The sequence below is a fragment of the Natrix helvetica genome (assembly GCF_964273705.1).
Source record: "Natrix helvetica genome assembly, chromosome: 6".
NCBI classification, from domain to species: domain Eukaryota; kingdom Metazoa; phylum Chordata; class Lepidosauria; order Squamata; family Natricidae; genus Natrix; species Natrix helvetica.
In genome coordinates, this window is record NC_138553.1 from 75160822 (window position 1) to 75182435 (window position 21614).

The 21614-nt window shown below is 43.9% G+C and overlaps 1 protein-coding gene across 3 annotated transcripts in view; it reads left to right on the plus strand.

The window, feature by feature from the left end:
- Positions 1-21614, plus strand: part of FBLN1 (fibulin 1) — a 58879-nt gene that overhangs the window by 35935 nt on the left and 1330 nt on the right. For 2 of the 3 annotated variants that reach the window (XM_081957970.1, XM_081957972.1), the window contains 6 exons: positions 595-720; positions 2962-3081; positions 5139-5270; positions 7867-7990; positions 16295-16437; positions 16966-17097. In XM_081957970.1, the coding sequence (XP_081814096.1) occupies positions 595-720; positions 2962-3081; positions 5139-5270; positions 7867-7990; positions 16295-16437; positions 16966-17097 (777 nt within the window). Of the gene's footprint in view, positions 1-594; positions 721-2961; positions 3082-5138; positions 5271-7866; positions 7991-12526; positions 13003-16294; positions 16438-16965; positions 17098-21614 lie in introns of those variants that run through there. The other variant, XM_081957971.1, reaches the window with a different exon arrangement.

Consider the following 21614-nt stretch of genomic DNA (forward strand, 5'->3'; position numbering starts at 1 on the left):
GGCTGGGAAATAGACAAGGAGCCATATTTTTTTGCTCTGTTATAACCACCTCCTGCCCCCCCCCAAAAAAAACTTATTTTCAGAATGATCCCATATTATTTTCATATTTGTGGGGCCGATATCTTGCTGCCCTTTGAAGAGTGCACATTGCATTTAAGTGGGAGTTAAGTCAGTGTAACGTGATGGTTCAGATGAGATGGATACATTATTTTTGAGGACACCCAATTTTGCTATGTACGCACAAGGAAGTTGACCGTGACTTATTCATGTCAGAGTTTGTTGCAGAAATCAAATCCAGAAAGCACACACAAGTAACTGATGCAGTAGGATTCATTAACTTCTCTTTATCTATAATATAAATGAGACATACATACAATACCAAGAGTCGTTCTTCCAACTTGGTAGAGAGTAGAGATAGATTTCAGTTTCAGTGGAGCAGACCAGTAGACTAGTTCTTAGCTTTTGCACAAACTCAGAGCTACAGAGCTAAGCCACACCCAGGCTCCAAAGTGTTTCAGCTCCCATTGGCTGACCTTGTTAGTAAGCCCTATTCCAGTTCATGAATATATCTACTCTGACAATTCATCTCCCCAGATGTTAATGAATGCCGCCGATACCCTGGTCGCCTCTGCGCTCATAAGTGTGAAAATACCGCTGGGTCCTATTATTGTAGCTGTACAATGGGATTCAAACTGACCTCTGACGGGAGAACTTGTGAAGGTAAGATGCTATGAATCAATGAGAGAGAGAGAGAAAGGGTGGGGGGGGGAGAGAGAAAGAGAGAGAACGCATTTAGCTACATGAGCCAGTTGTGTTACGCAGCTACAGAGAAGGTCAATACACTTTTAAGCTGTAGGAGTAGAAGAAACATTTCTGAATTTCAGGAAGAACCATTCCACTTGATTCCGCTTTGGTTAGACCCCCCACCTTGAATGATGTGTCTTATCTGTGCACCAAACTTTCCAATGGATTCTGAAAAATTGGGAGAGGTTGTTCAGATCTAGGCTTCCCCAGCAGCACGAAGCCGAATCCTCATCCCAATAAAACCCCTTTTATTTCATTTACGGTGAATTCCTCTCCAGCAAAGTCCCGTCCCACAGTCTTTCAAGATAGTTCACAATTACCGACCTTTATCAAGACTTGGAGAGTGGCCAGGCCGATATCTTTCAGACGCCGCAATACTTGACAAGAATGCAGGGATGAACGAATTGTCTCCTGCAAACTCCACTCCCCTTTCGCTCCTCTTTTATTTCCTCTGGGAGGGGCCATTCACCGTCCACCTGTGGCCTTACTCCCAAGTCGACCCCTGTTCTTTAGCTGTTCCCTTTGTCTGGCAACTCTGCGCATGCGCACACTGGGAACAGGCTCCAGCTGTTTGTCTGTCTGACTGACTGATCTCTGACTCTGAAGGCAGCTGATAACTGTCAGACGGCCCTGTCCCCCTCTCTGCCTCTGACACAGAGCCCTCATCAGAGCCTCCCCCCTCCAACTCCAGGACTGGCCCATGTACCTCCCCAATCTCCTCATTGTAGGAATCTGCTGCCAGCTTTGCTGGCTGCTGGTGGGCCACAACAGAGGTGAAGGGCAGGATGAGAAAGAAGACTTGGGGAGCTTAAAACATTATTGTATGAAGAGTGGCTGAAAGAGTTGGGTGGGTTTAGTCTAGAGAGAGGGCAACTGAGACAGGACATGAAACACTTCTTCCGATAACTAATAGGGATGCTGCATAGCCACACCTGATTTTATGACCGTTTTTGTGGCAGTCATTCAGCAAACTCACGGTTTTCTAGGGGCATTTCTTGCCAAAAACTGGAAGTAAATGCCACTTTATGACAAAAAAAAAATGGAAATCGTATTCACATGACTGGGATGCTGCAAAAGGCCATCAATATGGGCGAGTTGCTGACTACCCAAAATTTGATCACGTGACTGGGATGATGGTGGTGGTAGTCCAGACGTCACAACTTTGAATACAGGCACCTTTTGGCAAGTTCATCCTAACTTTGAATGAATGGAATTCATTCACCGCCAGGCAACTGTTTTAAGCCAAGGACTACCTATAATGGACATTTGAGTTATAGAATGGCAAGTTCTGATTATGTATGGGGGGGGGGAGCCCAACATCTGTTCAATGATTATGATGGACGCCCCCTCATTGGATGTGTCCAACAGAGACTTGCCTTTCATTGGACTCCAGGAAATTAGGCCCCCTCCCAATTTTAGGGTTTAGAATAGAATAGAATAACAAAGTTGGAAGAGACCTTGAAGGTCTTCTAGTCCAACCCCCTGCTTAGGCAGGAAACCCTACACCACTTCACACAAATGGCTGTCCAACATCTTCTTAAAAACTTCCAGGGTTGGAGCATTCACAACTTCTGGAGGCAAGTTGTTCCACTGATTAACTGTCAGGAAATTTCTCCTTAGTTCTAGGCTGCTTCTCTCCTTGATTAGTTTCCATCCACTGCTTCTTGTCCTACTCTCAGGTGCGTTGGAGAATAGCTTGACTCCCTCTTCTTTGTGGCAACCCCTGAGATATTGGAACACCGCTATCATGTCTCCCCTCGTCCTTCTTTTAATCAAACTAGACATACCCAGTTCCTGCAACCGTTCCTCATATGTTTCAGCCTCCAGTCCCCTAATCCTCTTTGTTGCTCTTCTTTGCACTCTTTCTAGAGTCTCAGCATCTTTTTAACATCGTGGCAACCAAAACTGGATGCCGTATTCCAAGTGTGGCCTTACCAAGGCCTTATAAAGTGGTTTAAGAGAGCTAACCCATCAAAAAGAGGCTATAGGATTTTAAACTTGCTAGAAATTGGAAGCTCAGATGAGGACCAAACTAGATTCAAACCAATATTCGCATGGATACAATCAACAGGGTGTGAGGGCAGCCCTTGAAGCAAAGCAGGGAATGAATGGAGGGAATCCTGTTTCGTATTTTTGATACATATTTGTGGGTTTCAGACTTAAATGAGTGTGAAAGCAGCCCCTGCAGCCAGGAGTGTGCCAATGTCTATGGCTCCTACCAGTGCTATTGCCGTCGTGGCTACCAGCTCAGTGACATAGACGGGGTCACGTGTGAAGGTGAGTAGCCATCATTCCCTTCCCCTTTCATGTCGAGGTTTAGACAGTGATTTCAGACCATCATCCTGCCTGGCTCGATAGGGTGATTGTGACTAGCAACTGCTCTCTTAAGAACTCATGGTACCTTAGAAAAATGTGCATGGAAATTGGATTTCATGCACAGTTCCATCCAGGGACACAATCTTGTCCTTAGCATTTATTTACACAAAGTGTACGTATCACTGGCCAACGACGGAGGTTGGTATAGCTTCATTGATCCCCTGGAGAAACGATAGATCTTCCAGTCCCATTCAGAAATTTACAATGGGCTCTATTTGAACTTTAAATTCCATTCATGCAGTGTTTCTGAAGATGTGTGGACTTCAATTCCCGGAATTCCCCAGCCAGCAAGGCACCCTGGGAAATTCTGGGAGGTGAAGTCCACACATCTTAAAAGTTGCCAAGGTTTCAAAAACACTGATAGAACAGGTGTGTAGAACAATCAGAGGTGTGATGAAGTACAACCAAAAATATAACAGTAAAATCAGAAAAGGTATATATTGCAAACCAGCCCATTAAGTTGCCCCAGTTTTCCTAGGTATTGAAGTGTACAAAGCTTTGTGTTCTTTAAATGAAGCGTAAGAAACAATATGAACAGCACAAAACACACCCTGTAGCGTTTAGATTAAGACATCTGTAAAAACATTTTTTGCAGAGGAACACAAAAACTCAGAAAGCTCACACTGTCCAAGGAGCTGCTGATTCAGTTCTACAGAGGTGGTAGACTTTAGGAGAAACCCTCCCATACTACCACCTCTTACAATACTAGGCAATACAGTATTAACAATAGAGATCTTCAAATGTCTAGGTTCTATCATATCTCAAGAACTGAAATGGACACCTAACATCAAAAACATCATCAAAAAAGCACAACAAAGAATGTTCTTTCTGTGCCAACCCAGGTAGCTCAAACTGCCCAAGGAGCTGCTGATACAATTCAACAGAGGAATTATTGAGTCTCTATAACTGTCTGGTTTGGCTCTGCAACCCAACAAGACAGACACAGTCTTAAGAGGATAATTAGAACCGCAGAAAAAACAATTGCTACCAACGTGCCTTCCACTGAGGACCTATACACTGCACGAGTCAAAAAGAGAGCTGTCAAAATATTTACATCCTGGACATAAATTATTTCAACTCCTACCCTCAAAATGATGCTATAGAGCACTGCACACCAGAACAACTAGACACAAGAACAGTTTTTCCCCGAACGGCATCACTCTGCTAAACAAATAATTCCCCCAACACTGTTAAACTATTTACTAAGTCTGCATTACTATTACTATTAATCTTCTCATCGTTCCTATCACTCATCTCCTCCCACTTATGACTGTAGGACTGCAACTTTGTTGCTTGTATCCTTACGATTTATATTGATTGTTTCCTAGTATGATTTGATTGCTTATTTATATCCTATCGCTATCATTAAATGTTGCACCTTATGATTTGTAACAAATGCATTTTTTCTTTTATGTACACTGAGAGCATATGCACTAAGACAAATTCCTTGTGTATCCAATCACACAGCCAATAAAGAATTCTATTCTATTCTGAATTCTATTCTATTCTATTCTATTCTATTCTATTCTATTCTATTCTATTGGGGAACACAAGAAAAAGTGGAAATTCTAATAGCACCAAGGGAACGTGATAGATTCACATAATACACCAAACCACAAAATAGATAAACAAATACATACAAATGCTATGACTACCCATTCCTTAAGTGCTATGTTGTTTAAACTCAGCCTGAGGGCATTGGAATTGGGCGGAATAGGATATTTAGAGATTTTCAGGCTGGATTTCACCCAAAGTGGTTCTGTGTTCCTGGTATCTGCTTTCTCCCTAACCTGGTGAATAAAATTTTGGAACTGTGATTCAAAAGGATTGAAGGATGTCAGATTGGAGAAAAGGGCCTTGGGTTATTTATTCGGGGTGTCGAGGCCTCTAGTACCGAGTGGCTTAAAACCCACCATTGGGCTATACCATTAAGACTTCTTTCTATTTTTGATTTTCAGATATTGATGAATGTGCTTTACCAACGGGGGGACACATCTGTGCTTACCGGTGCATCAACGTGGCGGGCAGTTTTCAGTGCACCTGCCCCCCTTCGGGTTACAAGCTGGCTCCCAACGCACGGAACTGCCAGGGTGAGTCTCGGAAACAACTCAGAAGGTCGTTTTGATAATGCAGCGTAACCGAGTCAAGATGCTTTTTCCAGCATCCTTTGCAAAAGATTGGGGAGGGGGGTTTCCCTGCACTTTTCTCCACCCTCACCCCCTTTCTGGGGCACCAAGAAACACCGCTTGCTTTTTTGTTGGTTGCCAAAATGCCAGGGATTGCCACACATCACTCTTGTTCCATCGGTAGAAAGGAGCCTGTGCCATAGCACCCTCTGCTGTGGAAAGGAAAAAGCTTGCAAATTGTGCTAGAACTTAGTTCAACCAGAAAAAACCTGAATTCTGAGAGAGAGAGGGGGGAGCTCGGATTTTAAAAACAAAGACATATCCATGGTCCTTTGGTCAGGAAAGCTGAAAAACACTTATTTCCCAGATCCGAAGTTTCCCTAAGGAGATAGCCCGAGGCATACCTCGCAAATCGTTCTAGAACTCAATTCAGCCAGAAAAGTTAAAAATTAAAAATGCTGACTGAATGTAATAATAATATTTAATCTGATCAGTTTCGTTTGTATTGGAATATACAGTGCCCAGGTGCCACATTGTTCATGCATTGATTTGACATTTTTATAAAATACCTAAAGGGCTACCTCGCTATTTGGAAATTCTAAATTTACGTGACTTGGACATTCTGATTCTACAAAAAAACACCCTACTTGGAACAACTTATATCCTCCGACGTTACCTTAACAGTTCCTAGGTCCTTGGTTAGGACTTGAGCTGTTAGGCTACCAACCAGCCCCAAAGGCTGTGAATCTCACCAAAGATTAACCATCATCATCATCATCATGAATATGTCCTACGCTTTACACCCACGAAGTAACATTGGCAGGTTGTACCTGCCAAGAAAAACAGGGGGCTATTGCAAATCCATCAAACTGTAGAAGAAGAAAAACGAAGTTTGAATGATTATGTGAACCAAAGTACAGAAAAATTGCTGCAGGCTGTGAAAACGGAGAACAATATAAAAACAACAGAAACAAAGGCAGGATATAAGGAAACACAGTTGGATGGCAGATTAAATGGATGGGAAACCAAAGTTTTGCATGGACAGCATTTGAAAAACATTGAAGGAAAATGTGATGACAACTTGAGATGGGGATGGCTTAAGATGGGAACTATCAAGAAAGAAACGAAAGGTTTAATACCGGCTGCTCAAGAACAAGCACTGCAAACTAATGCCATGAAAGCAAAGATACAAAAATCCAATGACAACCCAAACTGCCAACTTTGCAATAACAAAGTTGAAACTGTTTCACGTTTAATATGTAAATGCAGCAAAATTGCACGAACTGATTACAAAGCTAGACATGACCGAATTAAAGCTAGACCAGACTAAATTAATCCACTGGTCATTATGTAAAAAATATGATTTATCCGTATCCAGAAAGTCATGGGAACATAAAGTGGAAAAAGTTATCGAAAATGGGAAGGTGAAGATCTTGAGGGACTTTCGAATACAAACGGATCGTCATTTGGAGCACAACATGTCAGATATCATGGTTGTAGAGGGCCGAAATGAACAATTTATTGACATTGTGGTACCAGGAGATGCCAGAGTCGAACAAAAAGAACTGGAAAAAATCACGAAATACTGCAACCTGGCCATCAAAACTACGCAATTATGGATGAAACATGTAACAGTGATACCCATTGTCATCAGGACACTTGGCACCATGTCCAAGAATTTTACAAGATACATCCACAAATTGCAGCTTCCTGCAATAACACCAGCGGAACTGCAAAAAACTGCGCTATTCGGAACATTGTATATTTTAAGAAGGTCCTTGGTTGATACCTAGGACGCTGGCAGCAAACCGTATCAACCATTAGCACCAGTCACTGGTATTTGTAGTGCATTTTTGAATGTTCAGTTGGCTGAGTTTCATGTTTAATGAATAAAGTAAACAACAACAACAACAACAACAACAACAACAACAACAACAATAATAATAATCGGCACACTGGGTGCTATTCCAAAAGCACTGGAATTACATTTAAAACAGTTAAAACTTGACAAAATCACCATCAGTCAAATGCAAAAAGCTGCACTGCTTGGATCTTCACGTATATTACGAAAATACGTTACGACGTCCTAGGCCCCTGGGTGGGGCCCGACTAGTAATCAATGCCAAATCCGGCGAATCAACTGGCCGCTGTGATACAATCGTATAGTAGTAGTAGTAGTAGTAGTAGTAGTAGTAGTAGTAGTAGTAGTAATAACAACAACAACAACAACAATAATAATAATAATAATAATAATAATAATAATAATTAAAAAAACAGGTATGAAAAAGCAGCTCAAATAGTTCTGTTCAACAGTAACATAGACCTGCCAAGCTGTTTAGATTAAAGTTCATTTCCTTTAAATTGGTCCCTCAGCCCCCCTCCCCCCCCCCAGTCAGTTGGGATGGGAGAGTTTTTACACAGAAGAATCTTCAATCCTGTGATCATGAATGTAAATGGATCCCCTAATCACAGTTTGCTGCTGTAATATCAACAATTTCTTCCTGGAGCACTCCAGTTAATTTCTCTTTCCTGCTCTCTGCCTCTTTCTTCCCTTTCCTAGATATTGATGAATGTCTTACTGAAACGCATTCCTGTTCACACAACCAGACCTGCTTTAATATTCAGGGAGGATTTCGCTGCCTTTCTCTGGAGTGCCCGGAGAATTATCGCAAATCTGGAGATACGTAAGTGCCCCCTCTGAATTCCCTTCAGTAGCTTGAGGATGGTGGCATCACCAAAGTTGACTAAGAAACTGCCTGCCCAAGTGACCTTCTTTCATTCTTTACCTGTTTGCTCAGCAAACCTAAGACTGGATGCTGAAATTTAGCAATGGCAATAGCATTTAGACTTATATACTGCTTTAAAGGGCTTTACAGCCCTCTCTAAGCAGTTTACAGAGTCAGCCTATTTGCCCTCAACAATCTGGGTCCTCATTTTACCCACCTTGAGCCTGGTGAGATTTGATCTTCCAAATTGAAGGCAGCCGGCAGAAGTAACCTGCAATACTGCACTCTAACCACTGCGCCTCGGCTCTATATTTAGATTGTGATGCTCATCCTGGATCATATAACAGAAAGATGATAGGAACTATGGTGAAGGGTTTCTTAACTTTGGCAGCTTTAAGATGTGTGGACTTCAACTCCCACAATTCTCCAGCTAGCCAGGAATTCTGTCATGGGGATGGTTCAGTAGGCTTATCCTGAAGGGGTTTCCTCCCCCTACTGTTACCATACTGCTCCCAAACAGATAGTTAAGAGCTACATTAGGAATTATGGCTGTTTTGGAATTTGGAACAAGGAAAGAAGAGGCTATTGAGAGGATTGATATAAATAAACCAAAAAGATAAACTCTTCCTTAAGTCAAATTTGTCCATGAAGATGTCTTTGTCACCACAAGGACCTTCTTCAGAGGATACATTTTTTATTTCCTACTGTGTCCTATAGTCTTGGGGTTTCTGGTGGTCTCCCATTCAGCCCTGAACCAAATTACCGTGTTTTCCCCAAAATAAGAGAGGGTCTTATTTTCTTTTGACCCTGGAAATAAGCACTTGGCCTTATTTTTGGGGAGGTGTTACTATTTTCGAGGTGCAGGAGGCAGTGAGCGTGGTCACCTCATGACTGCTGCTGTGTTGCAATATTTTCGGGGAGGGCTTATTTTCGGGGGGAGGGCTTATTTTAGCACATGTGCTCAAAAGCTTGATTGGACTTATTATCTGGGGAGGTCTTATTTTCAGGGAAACAGTATAGATTAACTTTCCTAAAGTCAAACTACACTGGTCAGATTTGTAGCAATAGCACTAAGACTTACATACCGCTTTACAGCCCTCTCTAAGCGGTTTACAGAGTCAGCGTATTGTCCCCCCCAACAATCTGGGTCCTCATTTTACCAACCTTGGAAGGATGGAAGGCTGAGCCAACCTTGAGCCTGGTGAGATTTGAACTGCCAAATTGCAGGCAGCCGGTAGTCAGCAGAAGTAGCCTGCAGTACTGCACTCTGACCACTGTGCGACGTGGCTCATATGTATGTGTTAAAGAAAGTTGGTCTTGATTCCTGGCAATTGCATGGACTGTTGTCAATGACAGCCAACGACTTAATAGCCAGCCATCAACACCCCAATCTATATCTAAAAATCTACACACAACAGCCACCATATAAATATCACACACAGAACAGCCCAAAGCACAGAGAGCAGTTCCGTGAGGATGGGCTCCAGTATGAGTCCGAAAGCTGGGAAGACAAAACCTCTCGTCCTGGTGACCGACTCAGACTGGATCCTGTAACATTATCCTGGGTCACGTATATTCACCTTTGCTCAATCTTCCTCACCTTTCATTGCAGAAGCAACAGTTTTGCGGTGGGGTGGATTAGAAGTCCTTAATGCATGGGTGAAAATATGGGGGGTTTAGTGTAAAAAAGAAGGGAAAAATACATCACTCACCTTTTGCACTGCCTTCAATGTCAAATTGTAAAGGGAATATTTGTGAAAAATTGTCCTTTGTTTTGGCATAGAGGCCAATCTCATTTATTTGATTATTATTCAAAAGTAGTAATAAATCTGTCGGTAGGCTTATCACAGATATATATGTGGCTCTTTATATCCACTGGAAGTGATGCCATCTTCTATTTTATAAATTTTATTATAAACAAAGGTAATTTGCAAGTTAATAACAGCTCGTGCAATATAATGATGTTCTAATAAGGCAAAACACATCCTTTGAAATAATATTTCCTTCTTAACCCCTAGAAGAATGATAGCTTCTATGTTTATATGTATTGCTTTTATATAGCTAGTGGCTTTTTATCCAGGAATTTATTTGGTTCAGAAATGAGTGTGAGATTTATGTGAAACACAAAGGTGTTTCCAATACACAGATGTTTTGGGTCTCATTTATATTTCAACTCCTCACTACAACATTTCAGTATTTCAACACCCAGTTTATGAAACATTCCACAAATAAATTCCAGTACAAGATAAAATATTCTGTCAAATCCTGGAGGTATAAAGATTCTCCTTCAGTTTTTATTTTGTGTATCTATGTGAACGCAAAATCTACTTTTTTACTGCATTTTTAATGTCTTTGTTCTTAACAAAATCTTAACAACAGAGTAAATATTTATAGCTTCTGAGCCTCAACAGAAAACCAAGGATACTGATTATTGGGGGGGAGGGGGGAATCATTACTTTCAACTAAAATAATCAAAATTCCCACCCATGAGTACTTGTCTTTTGAGCTTGGTGGTTGGGTAATTTAATTGCTGAGTCCTGAAAGTAGCTACATAAAGTTGCTTTTGGAAATGTGCTCCAACTTTTGCTCATTCAAACCGTTGGGTTTCCTCTGTGGTTGCGTGGCCTGGAGAACCGCCAAAGTGGACAGCTTCCATAACGGAATGGTTCTGTTTGCTAGGCTCCAGGGTTGAGTTTAAGGTTCCCCATGGATGCTGTGAGTTCGATCCTGGGTTAGAGGTAGATATTTCTCTCTCTGGGCACCCTGAGAATATATCTGCTGAACAAAACTCTGCGTTGGCCAGACTCCATCCTCAAAGGGATTATGGGGTCGTTAAAAGAGGATGATGGATGCCGTCTTCTTTTTGGAGATGTCCACAGAGAGAATGGTGGGTGAGGTGTTGGCCTCAAAGCCCTGCCTCTTTTCCCCATGCATGCATTCACTCGTGATGATGCAAATTTTGACCCCAATTGAAGCAAAAGCTTTTAATACCGATTGCTGGTAGCAACAGGAGGGGGAGGCTCATGGCTTTTGCTCTCCAAAGCCTGTGGAAATTGCGAGTGATTCTGGGCAGTGAAATATTCTCGTTCTGATGCCTGTTGAGGAGTACCAAACAGTCCGATCAAGACGTTATAAAACAATTGGTTGCCACCAGCATCTCTAGATCTAGCCATCTATTTCCAAAAGAGCAGTTTTTGTTCTTTTTAAAACTTTTCTTTCTTAGATTCTAAGATCCGGTGCTTGGGGGTGTGAAGAATGCAAGAAAGGATCTGTTTGCATTTTTGTACTTCTTTACAAATTAGCTTGAGACGGTCGCCAGAAAAAACAGTTCTGTTCCTAGATTTTATAAACTAGCTGATAATCCAGCGTTGCCCAGGTATTTATTTATAGGGGCGAAATGTCCGGACCAAACGTAATTTCTAATGTTGGATTTTCCCCATTACCAGAGGGAGCCCCCTTGTGGAGTACTGTGAAGCCGTTACCATGGCAACTCCACTGCACTACACAGTAGAAGCCATTTTACAATAGTACAGTAGAAGACATTTTAAGGCACAACAGGATGTATCTTAACAGAACACACACTTCGGCCTGTTTCTGGACTTCTGGAACTTTCAGGAGGCCTGTTTTTCCCTCTCTCTAAGCCCCCGCACAGGCCCTGCACTTGCTTCGCATACAAAATGGGCCACATCGAGACTCCTGGGAGGCGAGGGGTGGGCGGGGCCAGCCAGCGGTGGGATTTGGAGGTTCTCCAAGCTGGCCATAATGTTAACTATGGGTTTTCCTGACCCCGGGCGAACCCATAGCTGCCCACACCTGAACATAGGCTTGGAGCAGTATACCCCAGGAGATCCTGCACAGAGCAGTTTCTCGACCTCAAGAACTTTAAACTGTGTGGACTTCCAACTCCTAGAATTCCCCAGCCCGCAAGTTCAAGTCCACGCAGCTTAAAAGTTCTTGAGTTCTTTTATCCTAAAGGATGAAAGTCTACTTTCCTTGTGGTCTCCTGTTCATTTACTAGCCACAATGAAACCAGCTAAGCTTGGAGTTGGGCCTAAAGGTTAAGCATCTCTTTAAAGTGAGCTCAATTCCAGATGTCATGATGGACACATTGGTGGAGTTTTCTTGCCCTGATTTTCTGTGGGACTTTTTTTTGGCAGCTTGCCAACTGAATTTTCTGCGCTGGGACTCTTCCCAGCCCAGCATCACCCCTGATTAGCTTCTCAGATCAGACGAACTGAGCATGCTCGAGGATTTTCAAGAGTAGCCAGGTGCTTGGGGACATTTTCCTGCATGGTTGATTGGGCTGCTCTTAAGCCACAGTTTGAAGCTACCCCCTTCTGCATGAAATGCATGGGTTAGAACCTTTGCCTGCTCTGCTCCAGGCCTCGGTGATATGGGAGTCCCGATCCCCTTCGCCCTGCGGCTTTTCTCCTTCCGGCCGAACGGTTGCTAACCCCTTCCCCTTCTTCTCCCCTCCCCTCCCTTGTCTTGCAGCCGTTGCGAGCGCTTGCCCTGCCCTGACAGGACGGAATGCCACCAGCTGCCCTTGAGAATCACTTCCTACCACCTCTCTTTCCCCACCAACCTCCAGGGCCCCCTTGACATTTTCCGCATGGGCCCGTCCAATGTCGTTTCCGGGGATCACCTTCACTTCGCCATCCTGAGCGGGAACGAGGGCGGCTTTTTCGCGGTGAGGAAGGTGGACGGCCACCGGGGAGTCGTGTCTTTGCAGCGGCCCATCCCGGAGCCCCAAGACCTCCACCTGAGGATTCAAATGCAGGTCTCCCGCCACGGAAGGGTCAGCACCTCCCTAGCCGAGCTGTGGATCTTTGTTACCGCGCAACTTTGACCCCTTGCATGCTGACTTTGCCTGGGCCTGCGCCGATGCTACTTTTTTTTAAAAAAAAGCATATTTTAATAAAGTTTGGATGGCACAGCGATGTTGCATGCTGTGTTGGCCTTTTGTTTCACCCAGCCTGATCTGTGTTTTCCTTTAATGCTTTGTACTATGGCAGGTTACTTTCTGTCTCCACTTAGAGAAGTTCTGCATGTAAATCCATCAAGGTTTGCTTTCAACCAGTAGTATCTCCCGGTCCAAAAAAACCCCCCAAACCAAGATGGCAGCCTCAACACAACAGGAGTTCAGCTTATCCATTTTGGTCCTTTTTATGATTATTATGATTAGGATGATGAGGGGGCTGAAGGCTAAAACATACAATGAACGGTTGCAGGAACTGGACATGGCTAGTCTAGTGAAGAGAAGGACTAAGGGAGACATTATAGCAGTCTTCCAATATTTGAGGGGCTGCCACAGAGAGGAGGGGGTCAGGCTATTTTCCAAAGCATCTGAAGGCCAGACAAGGAATAATGGATGGAAACTGAACAAGGAGAGATTCAACCTAGAAATAAGGATAAATTTCCTGACAGTGAAAACAATTAACCAATGGAACAGAAGTTGCCTTTGGAAGTTGTGGGAGCTTCATCACTGGAAGTTTTCAAGAAGACAATGGACTGCCATCTGTCAGAAATGGTGTAGGGTCTCCTGCTTGGGGGCGAGGGGTTGGACTAGATGACCTACAAGGTCCCTTCCAACACTGTTAATCTGTATCTGCTGCTGACCCAAAGGTGCTTTTTCAAGAGGCAACTGGACTTTTGGGTTTTTTTCTTTTTTCTTGGAAGATGTTTCACTTCTCATCCAAGAAGCTTCTTCGGCTCCGAGGAAGCTTCTTGGATGAGAAGCGAAATGTCTTCAAAGAAAAACCAGAAAATCCACTTGTCTCTTGAAAAAGCACCTTGGGGACAACCATCACCTGGGTGACTTGAGAATCTCCATAGACATCATCTGCTGAGCAGGGCCCTGGCAGAGCAAACCGTTTTGATTGACTAAACACGATGCAGATTGTCCTTGACCTACACCTACATTCATTAATTTAGCATCCGATCGAAGTACAATCACGTGGAAAGAAGTGACTTATAGCCCAGTCCTCGCCCTTATGACCACCACAGCATCCCCACAGCCATGATGTGATCAAAATTTGGGCACTCGCCAACCAGCATATATTTGTGATAGTTGCAGCGTCCCAAGGTCACGTGGTCTCCGCTTGTCCCCTTCCCAGCCAGATTCCCACAAGCAAAGTCAACCCCCCCCCGGATTCACTTAATGACCATGTGATTCATTTAACAACTGCAACGATTTGCTTAACTGCCACTTAAAAAGGTCATAAAATTGTACACCGCTCACTTAACATCCATTCTTGCTTAGCAACGGAAATTCCAGTCCCAGTTGAGGACTACCTGTAATCACAGATTAATAAAATAATTAAAAGCAACAATAAGACCATAGGCACTTCAGCCCCACCAAATGGCCGAGTGCAAGGGATCGATCAATCCAAAATAAATAAAAAACCAAAATAAAAATGTAACTTTAAAATAAACACCATCATAAACCGCATTCCATTTTGCCGCCTCGGCTTGAGTTTTGCCCAAAGACAATTTGCGCATAATTCTTAAGATGATTATTGGATTGGAATTCCATAATTTGATTTTGGCTAGCCTGGATAGCTCATGGTCCAGGATTTTGTGGGTGGCTGGCTGGGTGGGAGATCAAGAGGATAGGTGAAGATCAAGATTGTCCCTGACCCTGTTTAATTTGTATCTCAAAAGGTGTGCAACCGATATCTTCAGTTTTTTTAAAAAAAAATCTCCCCTGGGATCAAATTGTTAATGCAGAAATCAGGAGATGCTTAAGAATTTGGAGATTGCCTCAGATTACTAGATTAATACATGCACTCCAGACAATATTACACTGTGTCCTATTCTCCCAAGGTTTTTGGCTGAAGTTTTGTGTTATTCCATTCCTGCTAAAGAGCGTGGACAAGTTAAATCAAACTGCCCAACAGCTTCAATGTGATCCCTCTACAGATAAGAACTTTTCTCAAACTCTTCACCAAAGTGCCAAATGGGAGCATGCGTGCACATGCATGATGGAAAATGTGTGCACTAGGCGGCTGCTCTTCCTTTTTCCGGTATGCTCATATGCACAGGCCACCTGGTCTTCCAATTTCTGGTGTGCAAGCACACACAAAGACCAGCTGGCCAATGCGCATGCTAGGTGGATGCCCTTCCAGGTGCGCACCGGCCACTTGGTCTTCTGGTTTCTGGCATGGATGCACGTCTGAAGACCAGCTGTCTGGTGCGCATGCACGTTCTGGAAACCAGAAGAACAGCTGTCCAGTACACAGGCGCATGCCAGGAAAATGATTTGGTTTCCAGCGCATGCATGCGCCTTGGCCATCCGGGCTTCGCGCATGCATGCCAGAAACCAGAAGAGCAGCCACCCGATGCGCATGCGCATGCCGGAAAATGGAAGAACAGCCACAAGTCAGCTGCTTTTCTGGTTTTCGGTGCTCTCGGGTGCGTGAAAACCAACTTGTTGGTGCGCCAGAACCTGGAAGAGCAACGGGAGCGATGCCTCTGCATGCCACTTCTGGCCATGGGGTTCGCCATCATGGCCCTAGCGTCTTTTCAGATTGCATTCGTTTCATGAATGAATTTCCCAAAGAGCTAGATCAGAGTTTAGGCTCTGGAACGCATCTCCATAGGTTGATAACATAGTGAGATCAAAAACTTATCTTCACTGCTGATCATTTGTGCCATACAAATAATTTGTGGGATTGTCCAAGAGATGTGCTCAACAGATGGGAGCCATGAAGATGCAACCCACATAAAAAACCAGATAGAGTTTTATCACATCATAACAATCATTAACACGACTCTTTAGACTCCAGCGGTTCTCAATCTGTGGGTCGGGACCCCTTTGGGAGCCGAACGACCCTTTCACAGGGGTCGCCTAAGACCATCGGAAAACACATATTTTGATAGTCTTAGGAACCGAGACACCAATTTGATGGTTGGGGGTCATCACAACTTGCTGGTCATCCAGCAAGCTGGCTTGGCCTGTTAATTTTAACTCATTTTTAAATGTATTGTCTTATAAATTCGGTTTTTTTTTTGGATATGTATTTAATTTCTTTTTAACTTTTGGGATGTGTTTTTTTTAATGTTGTATGCCGCCCTGAGTCCTTTGGGAGAAGGGCGACATATAAATCCAATAAAAACAAAACAAACAAACAAACAAACAACATGAGGAACTGTATTAAAGGATCGCGGCATTGAGGAGGTTGAGAACCACTGCTCTACTCCATGGACACCCTGGGACATTTGTTTCTGGTCTTAATTTGTATGTCTTTCCTTTTCCATTAGAGTCAGACATGAGAAGACAGATACCGTTCGCTGCATTAAATCCTGCCGACCAAGTGATGCCAACTGTATCTTAGACCCTGTTCACACGATTTCCCACACGGTTATCTCTCTGCCCACTTTCCGGGAATTTACGAGACCAGAAGGTAATGTGTTTCCTTGCTCCATAAAGTTATCCAGAGGAACATCACCTAGTGTGGGGTGATGATATTGGAAGTGATGATGGTTTTAGGCATCTTGGATTCCTTACTACCCAATAAGACTGTTGAGCACACTGGTTAGGATTGGAAGTCTTTATAGTCCAAGATCTCTAGGGGGCACAAGATGGAGGATAGTCCTATGTCATTGCAAGGAACCTGCATCCTATCAGTGGCACAAACATGTGATTCCTAAAATAGTCCTTCCTTTTAGCTTATCTGGGCATGGCTGCTGAGATTAGGTTCCAGAATGAGATTCTGAAATCATGGGTTCCTTGTTGCGTCAAGTTGCAAATATTCTAGTCAGGGAGAAAAGGCTGTTCCTTTCCCCCCAAAGCAGTAGTGCCAATGTCCTATCCTGTTGTTATTTTCTTTAACTAAATTGGTCCAATTGGCAACTGATAACACCAGGCTTTGGGGTAGTTATTTTCCATTGCTGCTGTCTTCAGGTGACCTTCATGCTCTCTCTCTCCTCAGAGATTATTTTCCTTCGTGCCATCACGCCAGCATATCCGACCAATGAGGCGGACATCATATTTCATATAACTGAAGGAAATTTACGGGATTCTTTTGACATCATCAAGCGCTATGCAGATGGCATGACTGTGGGTAAGGCATACCTCTTCAATGCTCCATTCACCCATTCAAACTTCCATCCATCTATTCATCTACCCATCCATCCACCCATCTATCCACCCATCCATCCATTCATTTGTCCACCTATCCACCCACCCATCTATCCATCCATCCATCCATCCATCTATCCACCCACCCACCACCCATCCATTCACCCATCCATCCATCCATCCATCCATTCACCCACCCACCCATCCACCCACCCATCCATTCACCCATCCATCCATCCATTCACCCACCCACCCACCACCCATCCATTCACCCATCCATCCATCCATCCATCCACCCATCCATCCATCCACCCACCCACCCACCAATCCATCCATTCACCCATCCATCCACCCACCCACCCATTCACCCATCCATCCATCCAACCATCCATCCATCCATCCATCCATCCAACCATCCATCCATCCATTTGTCCACATACCCACCCACCCATCTATCCATCCATCCATCCATTCACCCATCCATCCATCCATTCACCCACCCACCCATCCATCCATCCACTAGTATTTCAGATAAGTGACTATTTAGTTTCTTCTTAAAAACCTCCAGTGATGGAGTGCCCACGATTTCTGAAGGCAAGCTATTCCACTGGTTAATTGTCCTCCCTGTTAGGGAAGTTTCTCCTTAATTCCAGGTTGCTTCTCTCTTTAGTTAATTTTCCAACCATTGTTTCTTGTCCTGCCTTCTGGTGCTTTGTAGAATAATTTGACCCCCCCCTTCTTTGTAGCAGCCCCTCAAATACTGGAATACTGCTGTCATGTCATTCTTCTTTTCTTTAGACTAGCGAGTCCCAAAACCTTCAGCTGTTCTTCATATGGTTTAGTCTCCAGGCCTTTGAAAAAGTTCATCTCTGAACTTTTTCCAAGATCTCAACATCTTTTATGTAGTATGTTTAGGGTCATCTCATTCTTCCCCTGAAGAGGCTGCTAGGTTTGGCCAACATTCTGACCTGAGAAATAAAAAGAATAATTAGAGATTTCCTCCAATCATTGGATTGGACAGTGGGACCAGTTTCAAAGCCGAAGTGCCAGAGCTGTCCGAAGACATCTCCGTGGTCATGTGGCTGGCATGACTAAATGCCGAAGGCACACACTGTTACCTTCCCACCAAAGGTTGCTCCTATTTTCCTACTTTTAAGATGCTTCTGAACTGCTAGGTTGGCAGAAGCTGGGACCAGGAACGGGAGCTCACTCCATTATGCAGCACTAGGGATTCAAACCACCGAACTGCCGGCCTTTCTGATCGACAAGCTCGGCGTCCTAGCCACTGAGCCACCATGTCCCTTTTAAACATGCTGAGTGATGGTCTAAGCCGTGTTTCTCAATCTTAGCAATTCCACGAGGTACTCACTTCCACTCCCAGAATTCCCTAACCAGCGTGGTTTCTGGGAGTTGAAGTCATTACACCTTAAGAGTTTCTAAGGTTGAGAAATGTTGGACAAGCAGTATCCATGCTTAACTTTTAGAACCTGTTTTATAGCTTGGCCTGAAGATGGTGCTGTGGTCATGCTCATTCCAATTTATTTCAAAATTTCTCCAGCAGAAGTGATGACTTGGTGCCAAAGGGGAAACATGTTTATGCAGGTTTCTAAGCTTTGGGGTGTTAAAGAAGAGCTGTTGGGAAATTAAAGACCCTCAAGATGATTTCCTGCAAAGACTGCTGATGCTAACGTAGAAATGATGACATTGGGAATGACAATCAATATATACAGTACATATGCACCCCAAAGGTTGCTCATTTTAAAATCAGGCAGGGAGAAAGACTGCATATTTTAGGGGCCTCTATTTATTTATTTATTTATTTATTTATTTATTTGGATTTCTAAACCGCCCCCTCTCCCAAAAAGGGACTCGGGGCGGTGTACAGTCAGATAAAATGCAGATAAAATACATGAATAACAATATAAATAATATAAAACAATTAAATACTAAACATTTAGATGGAGGAGATGAGACTGTACAAGAAATAAATATGCTATGGAAACCCTAAAAAACATCCCCAATTAAAATACCCAAACCCAGTTAAAATATATCCCCGGGAGGCAAAACTAAGAGAGTGCCAGGCCAGCTGATTGAAACAGGTGAGCGCATGTTTTATGTGAAAAACGAAACAAAAGGGGGAAATGTTTCCCCTTTTTGCATTTGAGCAGGCAAGAAGGGACCAGAAAGGAGAAAGGGAAAGAGGGAAGACAAAGAAAAAGAAGGAAAGAAAGCAAGGAAGGAAAAATAAGGGAAGAGGGGAAGGAAAAAGAAAGGAGAAGGAAGAGGGAAGGAAGGAAGGAAGGAGATTATAATGAGAGTGAGGGGTCTGAGGGAAGTCCAGCCTTAGCACTTGGCCACCACAGGTGTCCCCGACACGAGTGACATCATGTTGGCCATGCCTCCCCCAGCCCCCCCCCCCAAGGTCAAACACAACCCTGATGCGGCCCTCAATGAAATCGAGTTTGACACCCCTGGGCAATGAGCTGCATTAAATGGAACCCCCAGCAATTCAGAATCATAATTAACAACTAAAAGTCAGCCATAAAAGAGAGAAGTAAGCACTAAAAGAAAGCTTCTGCACAGTGGTGAAATTCATTTTTTTTTTACTACCGGTTCTGTAGGTTTGGCTTGGTAGACATGGTGTGGCTTGGTGGGTACGGCTTGGTGGGCGTGTCAGGGGAAGGATACTGCAAAATCTCCATTCCCATCCCATCTGGGGCCAGCCAGATGTGGCATTTGCCGGTTTTCCGAACTACTCAAAATTTCCGCTACCGGTTCTCCAGAACCTGTCAGAACCTGCTGGATTTCACCCCTGCTTCTGTATGAAAGCAGGTATTTCAAATCCTTTTCTGATTGCTCTTTGTGGTGTGCATGTTTGTTTTATACCTGAAAACATTCTTCTTACCTAATGGCCCCTTGCAGCTTGAAGGCTCATTTCAGAGATTAGAAGAAGCCTTTTCCTGCTTCCCCCAAAAAACTGCAGCAGCTGAAGCCAGGGGGTCACCCCCTTGCAGGTGAAGATGTTTGAAGGATCAAAATTATTGCTTTAAGTTTTCCCCACCAGGAGGCGGTAGATGACTGGAACTGGCTTGTCCAATACCGCTTTCTCTTCCAGGTGTGAATTTAGAAATGCAGGTCAATCACAGGGCACCTTCTGAAGTGCCAGAAACCAATGGGAAGATTTGGGTCCTGCATTGAGGGGTCTGGAAGCTGCAAAAGCAGGGCCAGAGGTAAAGCTGTGGGCCAAGACAAAGGCTGGGGGTGTTTCTCGGCGCCCAGAAATTAAGGGATATGGGTGGACCAAGAGCTGAGCTGACTGCAACCCAACTTGTATATTAGTTTGGTGTAACAAACTGTTGTGGCCCGCAGCAGAGTCGGACAGTGAGGAGGTTGGGGAGAAGCATGGGCCAGTCCTGGAGGCTGAGGAAAGCTCGGGCGAGGTCTCTGCATTGGAGGCAGAGATGGGGCCGAGGCCATCTGGCAGTGACCAGGTGCCTACGGAACTAGACAGTAGTGAGGCAGAGGAACAGCTGGAGCCTGTTCCCAGTGTGCGCATGCACAGAGCTGCCAGAAGAAAAGAACAACTCAGAAATCAGGGTAGACTAGGGAATAAAATCACAGGTGGAAGGCGATTGGCCCTTTCCACAGGAAATAAAAGAGGAGTGAAAGGGGAGTGGTCTTTTGCAGGAAACAATTCGTTCGGTCAGTCGTTAAGATTCGTTTCAGGAGTGTGAAGATCTGTCCGTGAATCTCAGAGACTCTGTGCCCAGTCTTTCCTTGCACAGCACCTCATTTGGAAAAATATTGACATGGCAGCTTTCCAAGACAGATAAGGTCTGTAGTCATAAATATTCCTTTGAAAGACTGTTCGCCAGGCCTTGGCTGAATGTGAATGAGAGGAATTCACATTCGTTTAATAAAAGGGGTTTCGTCGGGGCCGGGACTCTGCCTCGTGCTTTTTGGGGAAGCCTCGGTCAGAACACAAACTCAAGCGAGCCAAAGAGGACCATTTTTTTTTCACATCTCCCCCTGGAGTATCACAGCTGAGCCAGGAGAAAGGGTAAACAGACGTAAAGCCTCCGCTTGTTCTCTTTAAGCCTTTTTACAGACTTTCAACTAGAAGGCTATTCAGCTTCTTTCTCTCTCTCTTTTTTTTTCTTTAACCAGCTGTCAAGGAAGAATTCATTTCCTGCCTGTAAAAAAAAGGTTTTATTAAAGCCCAGGGTATCAGAAGGCTTTCCCACCCTTAGCTGTGCCTAATTCTCTAATACCACTTGTATTCAGGCAATGCCACTAATTCCTGCAAAGGAAAACTTCGATACAGTTGCCCCGAGTTAATCGAAAGCACATTCTTGGCTTTAAAAATATCTACCTCCCAATTAAATTTTTTTCTGGCTTTGTCAGATGTCCTATTGCGGTTTTTTATACGGCACTGCACGCAATGCGCTATTCAATGTAAATTGTTCCGCGCACGTGCCATCCCTGGTCTAGCAAAAGGAA